General features: G+C 60.2%; 1 protein-coding gene across 3 annotated transcripts; it reads right to left on the bottom strand.

The window, feature by feature from the left end:
• Nucleotides 1-148: 148 nt before the first annotated feature.
• On the bottom strand, nucleotides 149-6,664 carry MECR (mitochondrial trans-2-enoyl-CoA reductase). Of its 3 annotated transcripts, XR_013923126.1 has the most exons (11): nucleotides 6,465-6,664; nucleotides 5,927-6,024; nucleotides 5,154-5,285; nucleotides 4,202-4,345; nucleotides 3,287-3,389; nucleotides 2,988-3,090; nucleotides 2,628-2,701; nucleotides 2,301-2,361; nucleotides 1,804-1,918; nucleotides 1,346-1,567; nucleotides 149-573 (listed from the first exon to the last, which is right to left on the bottom strand). XR_013923126.1 is itself a non-coding variant. In XM_080357558.1 (10 exons), the coding sequence occupies exons 1-10, from the start codon at nucleotides 6,593-6,595 to the stop codon at nucleotides 1,404-1,406; spliced, it is 1,125 nt and encodes a 374-aa protein (XP_080213684.1). In that variant the 5' UTR covers nucleotides 6,596-6,664; the 3' UTR covers nucleotides 583-1,403. The 3 variants fall into 3 exon arrangements, 2 of the variants coding, with proteins under 2 accessions (XP_080213684.1, XP_080213685.1); XM_080357558.1 differs by lacking the exon at nucleotides 149-573 and having other exon boundaries at nucleotides 583-1,567; XM_080357559.1 differs by lacking the exon at nucleotides 149-573 and having other exon boundaries at nucleotides 583-1,567; nucleotides 1,804-1,876.
• Between the last annotated feature and the right edge of the window lie 1,641 nt (nucleotides 6,665-8,305).

Below are 8,305 nucleotides of genomic sequence, written 5' to 3'. Positions count from 1 at the left end.
GACGCCGCCCTGCCTGCAGTGCCGCCCTGCCTGCGACGCTGCCCTGCCTGCAGTGCCACCCTGCCTGCGACACTGCCCTGCCTGCGACGCTGCCCTGCCTGCAGTGCCGCCCTGCCTGCGACACTGCCCTGCCTGCGACACTGCCCTGCCTGCGACACTGCCCTGCCTGCGACACTGCCCTGCCTGCAGTGCCGCCCTGCCTGCAGTGCCGCCCTGCCTGCGACGCCGCCCTGCCTGCAGTGCCGCCCTGCCTGCAGTGCCGCCCTGCCTGCAAAATATTGGTGAGAGAAGAGACGGGAGACGCTGGCAAGGACTTTATCACGGGTTATATCTCGTGGCTTCTTGGTTGGTTTTTGCCTAAGGGAGGTGTCAGTGCGAGGGGCTACAGGGGATCAAACGGCTTCAATACACCCAAGCAAACTCAGCTGCTGCCACAGGGCTGGGAGGTTTAATTGCAGTGGTGTTCTCCACGGCACGGCACCCCCGGGGAGGTCAAGATGAGCTCGCGGCTCTTCCCGTCACCAGCAAAGGCACCCACGCCAGCCTGGGCACTGAAACCTTTATTGGCAGCATCTAAAAAAATATATATGTATATTAGACATTGATTTCCAAGAGGTTCTCGTCACAATCAGTGGTGGCAGCAGCAACAGCAGCAAAACTCAAGTCAAGACCAGATAATACAAAAAAACTCCCCTTGTCTCCCCCGCGACCTGCCGTGTCGGTCCTGTCCCCGCCTGGAATGCCACCACCCAGCGTCCCCGGGGGGGATGGTGCTTTCAGCTCTCACTGCTGGGGGGGCACTTGGTGGTTTGGCGTTTCTTTTGGTTTTTGCTATTTGTTTTTGAGATGAGGTGATGCCGAGGGCTGGAAAAGCCTCTGTGCCCTTGTCCCCAGCCAGCACCGGTGTCCCCACCCTCGTCCCACGGGCACTGTGGGGCTGCCCAGGGAAAAACTAAACAAATGGACTTTAAAAGTTGTTTTTCTCTGCAGTTCAACGTGGGGAGCGGCCACTTGGGGGCTGAACTTCGAGGGGGACATGGAGGTGGCTCAGAAGCTGCAGCACCAAAAATCACCTGGAGGGACGGTGCCAATGGCAGAACAGCCCACAGCTGCTAAGCCAGGCAGGAGGCGGCTGCGCGGCCCCGAAAACACAGACGCGAGGGGAGCTGCTGCTCCGCAGACACCCCGAGCTGCACGAGCTGCCGCCGGGTCCCCTGAGATTTCTCTTGCATCCCAACTGCCCCAGCTAAAGCCAGCCCCCGTCCCGGTGCCGCTACACACAGCGCATTGTGCAGAGCTGCCGGGCTCTTAAAGTTAAAAATAAAACCAAGAAAGCTCAGTGCACCTGGAGGGTTTTCCTCTGGTCTGCAGACGGAGCAGCCCCGGAGCAGCCCCGGGGCGGGTCAGAGCAGCAGGATCTGCTTGGAGGACGCGAAGGGTTTCATGGAGTTCTCCAGCGCCGCCCTGTAGTCCTGCAGCGGGACCGGCGTGCAGGCCGGCGCGCTGAGCCGGCCCCCGCGGATGAGCTGGAACAGGGCGTCCATCATGCTGCTCACGCTGTCCCGGTCTGGCGGGAAGGACGGGGCTGTCAGCGCCTGCAGCGGCGCGGGCCGGCGGTCCCCGGGCAAACACGGACTCCTCTAAACCCCAGGTCCCTCAGCCGCTCCATCACACTTGTGCTCCAGCCCCTCCCCCAGCTCCATTCCCTTCTCCGAACTTGCTCCAGCATCTCAAGGGTTTCTTGTTTGGTCTTGACACAAACAATACCCCCGTGCCCATCCCATTCCCCCGCGCCGGGCTCACCCTGAGCATGGTCCTTCCTCCACTGGCTCATCCAGAAGCCGCGGAGCCGCAGGTCCTGGAAGATGAACGCTCTCTGCGGAGAGAGGGAACCACGCGCCCCATGGGACCTGCGTCCCTGCAGCGTGGCGGCAATGGGACGCGGCAATGAGGGCCCCTGTGCCTTCGCCAGCGCTCTCGTTAGAGAGCTGGGGCACAGTGGGATGCAGAGATGCGACTCCGAGCTGTGGACTCGGGACAGGTTTGGGTTGGTGTCTGTGGGGCCGCTTCCCTGCTGGAATTCGCAGCAGCCCAGATCCTCCGTAAATAACGTGGAGACACCCGCACTGGGCGGCAAAGCGGTTCACGCCATAACGACCCCATTGGCCAAAGGAAAAAGCTGGAGGCTCTGAATGCGCAGGCGGGGCAGTGAAGCCCCCGCGCAGGAGCAAGGGGACGCGGCACCCGCAGCGGGGCACAGGGGACATGCCCCGAGGGGAATCGAACACCCCACAACTCACCACAGGCACCATCACGGGCTGCTTTGCCATCCCCCCGTAGGTGACCATGGTCCCTTTGGGCCTGCAAGAGGGAGCGGGTGTTTGGTTGTCGGCCCCCAACGTGCAGCTCTGACCTCGCGGCCTTTCCCTGTGCCACATCCAGACCCCACCGCGCCGATGGGGCTGCCGCCCACCAAAGCCCCCAGGCATCCCTCAGGCTCTGTCTCCACGCATTGCCCCGCTCCAAAACCACAATTATGGCCAACATCAGCCAACAAGATGTCCGGCCATCCCGCCCCGGGAGCTCTGGCGCAGCTGCTGTCCCCGGGCCACCCCAGCCCCGCTTACTGCAGGTGCCGCAGCATCTCCGTGGTGCTTTTGCCTCCAACGCAGTTCAGCGCGAGCCGGGGCTTCGGGGTGTTCTGCAAGAGTTCGTTAAGAAGGTTCCCAAATTTTAGGGCACCTTTTGAGGATGAGACTGTGGTTCTTGAGCGAACAACTGCCTTAAACCTCAAAATGGGGGCAGCTAGGAGTTACATGGCTAAAAATCTATGATGTGGCCCTTGTGGCACCATCAGAAGCCCTCAGGGCGCGGGGCTAACTCCTCGTCTGGACAGAGGTCTGTCCTTCCCACCCCCCGCACCGTCCCCTGCCGAGCCGCAGGGACAGCCCCGCCTGGTCTCTCCGGCGGGACCAGCACTGAGGTACCTTAAATATATCTTTCATCTCTGGCTTCCTCAGCATCTCCTCTGTGATAACGTGGTCTGCGCCCAGGGCCACCAGCCTCTCCACCAGCTTTGGGAGATCAGCTCTGGGGAAGGGAAATGAAAAAGGGCTTTAGAGCCAGAAAGCAGTGTCACCTGTTCTCTTCTACTCAGATGTATTTGGGGTCAACAGGGCAGAGGCTAGAGGGGGCTCAGAGCAGCAACGGGGCGCGGGCTGAGCCACGGGAGAAAACCCTGGAGGGAAGGGCAGGACACCCGTCCCGTCCCCTCCCCGCGACTCACCTGTCCCGCACCACATTGATGGTCTTGATGCCAGAGGCTTTGGCGATCTGGATCACAGCCTGGCCCACGCCGCTGTTAGCAGCGTTCTGGATGACCGAGTCACCTGCACGTAAATACATCCAGGTGTTCATTGCAGGAGCGACCAGCAAATCCACCCGTATCTCTTTCACAGCGGCTGGGGTTGAAGGCACCTGTGCGGATCCTCCAGTCCAAGCCCTGCTCACGGAGCAGGTTGCACAGAATGCACCTGGGTGGGTCTGAATGTCTCAGAGGAGACTCCACACCCGCTCTGGGCAGCCTGGGCTGGGCTCCGGCACCTCCCAGCAAACACGTTTCTCATGTTCAGATGGAGCCTCCTGTGTTCCAATCTGTGCCCGTTCCCCCTCACCCTGGCGCTGGGCACCACTGAGCAGAGTCTGGTCCATCCTCTGACACCCACCCTGAGATACTGATCCATTGATCACATCCCTCTCAGCTTCTCTTCCCCAGCTCAACAGCCCCAGCTCTCAGTGTCTCCTCATCACAAAGATGCTCCAGACCCCTCAGCATCTCTGTGTCCCTCCCTGGACTCTCTCCAGTGATTCCTTGTCCCTCTCGAACTGGGGAGCCCAGCACTGGCCCCAGACCTGCGGGTGGGGCCCCCCCAGGGCACAAGGGCACGTTGCTGGCTCATGGTCAACCCCTGTCCACCAGCACTCCCAGGTCCTTCTCCGCAGAGCTGCTCTCCAGCAAACCAAGGCCAAGCCGTGCCGTGCCGGGGCTGTTCCTCCAGCTGCAGGACCCCGGCCTGCCCTGGCTGGATCTCATCGGGTGCCCCCTGCCCGGCCCCCCGCCCGTCCGGATCCCGCTCAACGCCGGCGCAGCGCCCTGGGCCACCAGCCCCCTGGCAAAGCCGCGGGACCGCGGGAGCCGTACCCGGCGCCAGGCGCTCGAAGTCGGCCAGCATGCGGAAGGCCGTGCAGGCGTTGATGCTCAGCGTGGCGGCGCACAGCACCGGGACGTCGCTGGGCACCGGCAGCAGCACCTCCTCAGGGAACACCCCCTGCGTCCGCCACGTCCCTGGTCCCGGCGGCGTCGAACATGGGCAAGGGAAGGAAAAACACATTATGAGACCCCAACTCACGCTGCAGCCTTAAAACCCATTGCGGCAGCATCGGCAACGTGTAAATCCCCGAGTGAATTAGGGAACGTTTTCCTGTACGGGTTCAGATGAAATACCGCGAGAGGCGGGGACGGATCCCGCGCCGCCCGCTGGGATTCACCACCCGCCAACCTAATTGCTTCTCAGCGGGATAACGGGCCCGGGGCTCCCTGGGCACAGGGCTAACGGAAATGCTCCCCATCCGATGGATGGGCCCATATAGTCAAACCCAATTTAGTTAAATTTACTCCCTCTTTATTTATAGCCAATTTACCTCCCTTTTATCCATTTACTTTTTTAATGTTTAAAAATATCACTTTTGGACCTTAACTAGATAGCTTTCCTTCTCCCATTAAGTGAAAAAGCCTTTTAAGAAGAAACAGGCCAAGAACAAGCTGTTACGCTCAACCAGAACTGACAATTTTTCTGGCCATCGGCATTTCGGAGGAGCACGAGAGACATTCGGTGCAGAATAAATGCCCGGGCTCTGCCACCAGAGCACTGCTAAGGAGAAAACCACAGAACGAGAGACAGCCCTGAGCTCGCGCAGGTCAGAGGCTTTATCCTGGCTCTTTGGAGAGCCCCATAACAGGTGGGTGCCTGCTCTTCATGCAGACCTGGGCAGCTCCGGGCAGCCTCCAGCACCCCCAAATCCGCTGGGAAGGCGCCCTGCAGGGGGATGCAGGAGAACTGCGCGGGTGGGCGGCGGCTCAGGGACACACTCACCGAGGTTGTTAACGGCCAGGATGACCCTGTCCCCGGGTTTCAGAGCCGTCACACGCCGCCCGACCTCCAGCACCTCCCCAACGCCCTCGTTCCCGCCCACGGCCGGCAGCGGGGGCAGCGTGGCGTAGGTCCCTGCGGGGACACAAGGTGACATGAGGAACCCACCATAGCCCGGCCCTCCCATCCACTGCACCTGCACGTCGGATCCTGGGGCAGTTCTGGGCCCCTCACGCCAAGAAACCCTTGAGGTGCTGGAGCGAGTGGCGAGAAGGGAACGGAGCTGCTGAGGGGCTGGAGCACAAGTGTGATGGAGCGGCTGAGGGACCTGGGGGGTTCAGCTGGAGAACAGGAGCTGAGGGGAGACCTTCTGATCTCTGAACTGCCTAAAGGAGCTTGGAGCCAGGGGGGTCGGGCTCTGCTCCCCAGGAACAAGCGCCAGGAGCAGAGGAAACGGCCTCAAGTTGCGCCAGGGGAGGTTGAGGTTGGATTTAGGAACAATTTCTCCCCAAAGGGCTGTGGGGCATTGAACAGGCTGCCCAGGGCAGTGCTGGAGTCACTAGCCCTGGAGGGTTGGACAGACGGACATGAGGTTCTCAGGACCTGGGGCAGCGACAGGCTGGGTTGTGGTTGGACTCGATCATCTTGAGGGGCTTTTCTGACCAAAATGACTCTGTGATTCTATCTCAAGAGCCGCCTCCAAACCCTCCAACACATCCCACCAGGAGCATCTCAAAGACAATTAATACACAAAAAAGATGCAGCTAGTGTGTTACCTTGGATCACATTGATGTCGGCGGGATTGATGGGGGATGCCAACATCTTGACATGGACATCAGAGTCCCCCAGCTCGGCCACCTCGAGGTCCTTTAGTCTGAAAAGGGAGACACAAAGGAAAAATGCATTGATACAGGCTTGGCTGGTGCTTCTGCACCTTGGTTTAAGCTGGAAAGAGATGCCCATGTCACATATGCGTGTTAGGCTTAAAATCTAGATAATTATGACTTTCTCTTTGCAAAGTTTTTCAGTTTTTTGGTTATTTATTTTAAAGGGAAAATTCGGCACCAGCCGCTGTTCCCCAAACAGCGATCAGCATGACACTGGCTTTGTCCCACAGTTGGGAAACCCCATCAGTGTGATGCAATCGAGGACGAAGCTGGGGCGCAGCGATGCCGAGGGCTCAGACCTCCGCACTGTGCCCCCACAGAGCCCCCCGTACCTGCACCCCCAGCTCCGCCCCCCGGCTCCTGCACCCCCACTGCAACGCGCTCCGGTAGAGCCCCCCCGCCTGCGCCCCCTTGTGCGCCCCCTTACTGCACGACCGCCGGGGGGTCCCCGTGCCGCTCGAACAGCAGCCCCCGCGCGGGGGGCCCCGTCTCGGCCGAGCGCGCCCGCACCGGGAGGGTCCGCGCCCCGCGCAGCACCCGCGCTGCCGCCCGCTGCATGCCGCTCCGGCTCCGCCCGGCTCCGCTGGGTTCCGCTCGGTTCCGCGGGGTTCCGCTGGGTTCCGTTCGGCTCGGGTGAGCCCAGCGCAGCCGCCGGTGGCGTCACGAGGGTAGCCCCGCCCCATCCGGGTCGGCCCCGCCCCCTCGCCCGCCTTAAGGCGGCGCGGCCAGAGCAGCGAGGAGCCGGCGGGGGCTCTGCGGGTCCTGCTTCGGGGATCCCGGAACAGCCTTAGAAGTATCAAACGTGCTGGGGAAAGCCCGGTTCCCCTGATCTATTCCCCGCTGGCTCCAGCCGCGCGGGCGGGCGCGCGCCGCCGCAGGCAGGCAGAGCCGCGCGGAGAGCGGTCTGCGGGTGGTCGGTTGAAACACCAGGTGCCTGACACGAGTGATGAGAAAAAAGTCCTAAGCAGTAGTTTAATTCAGTGCTTTGTGTAATTATCTTGAGGGAAAGGTCTCATTTATTATTCCAATTAAAACTGATTAGATTGGAGGGGAGAAAGGGAAGCTGCGACGCTGCCTTGCAGATCGACCTGTCGCAGCAGAATAAACACTGGGGTTTAAAACAATTCATTTGCTCTTGTGGAGCCTGGACTCCTCCGGCTGGGTGGTGGGAGCAGCTCAATGAGTTTTCTCATCATAGTCCACTTCTGCGTGCAATTAGCAGATTCCTTCTTTACCACCTGCAAACCCGGCCCTGTTTGCTCCCCATTCCCCGTCCCACTCTCAGGCACTGAGTATTTTGTTCAGATAAAACTGCTTTGCCATCAAACGACCCATCACGGAGTGACAATTAATTCAATATTTATATTTCTAGTGTATTAAATTCAATACGGCGTCAAAGAAGAGAGGGGAGGTGATCCCATGGATCTCAAACCTCATCTTCTTGCTCTAACTGGCAGCACCCCCTCTTATTCACCATAAACCGGGGGGGGCTGATGTGCTCCCCGCTCCGGCTGCGCCGCTGCCCGGGCCCTGCGGTGAGTTCCAAGGGCTCAGAGCATCCTCACGGGGCGATGGCGCCGTGAGCCGCTCGTCCCGCCCGGGCGCGGGTTACGGGCACAGGTTCCTGCTGGGACGGGCCCTCCCATCCCTGCGAGGCTGGCGGCCTCAACGCAGCGTTTCAGCCTGACCCGGCAATGGAACAAAAAGGCTTTGGCAGCCTGGGGGGTCTGTGCTCGGCGGGGCCGCTGGCGGTGCCCAAGCTCCGCACCGCGTGGCGAAGGGTTAATAACTAATTACAGCAGCCAAATGAGACACCTTTCCATACCTCGGAAACGTATGCGCCCGCAAATCAGGGCTGGCAGACAATTTATGATTATTTTGTTAATGTTTCTCCCGTAACAAGCACCATTTCCTGGTGATTAATGACTGCTCCAAGTACTGAAATTGCCTTTTCTTTCTTATTTTAGGAGAGGTGCGTGAGAATTCCCCTTGTAGTTGAGGTTTCAGGAGCGGGTGGGACAGGAGGCAGAGGAGACGGTTCCTCTGCCGGGGGAAGGAGCGATGCTCCGCGCTCCCCTCTGCCTCCATACCGTGTTACCGCTAATGAGCTACGATTTATCACAGCCACTGATTAATTTCACTAATTCATACTTATTCCTGGCTGGAAAGCAAAAGTGCCGCTGATGAGGTGGGTTTATTCTTGCAGACGCGGAGCCTGGGGGGTGGGGATGGGCAGAACAAGCGCCTGCGAGAGCCGGGTGACACCAG

This window comes from Nesoenas mayeri (genome assembly GCF_963082525.1).
Source record: "Nesoenas mayeri genome assembly, chromosome: 21".
NCBI lineage: Eukaryota > Metazoa > Chordata > Aves > Columbiformes > Columbidae > Nesoenas > Nesoenas mayeri.
Note: the sequence above shows the minus strand (reverse complement) of the source record. Positions and strands in the feature narration are given on the sequence as shown.

What these genes read in the sequence shown, in the direction of transcription:
- MECR (XM_080357558.1), bottom strand. Translation starts at nt 6,595, where the DNA reads ATGCAGCGGGCGGCAGCGCGGGTGCTGCGCGGGGCGCGGACCCTCCCG. An exon ending in AGATGAAAGATATATTTAAG is followed by an intron (nt 2,702 to 2,987) that starts GTACCTCAGTGC and finishes GAACTCTTGCAG; the next exon opens with AACACCCCGAAGCCCCGGCT. An exon ending in AGCCCGTGATGGTGCCTGTG is followed by an intron (nt 1,919 to 2,300) that starts GTGAGTTGTGGG and finishes GCCACGCTGCAG; the next exon opens with GGACGCAGGTCCCATGGGGC.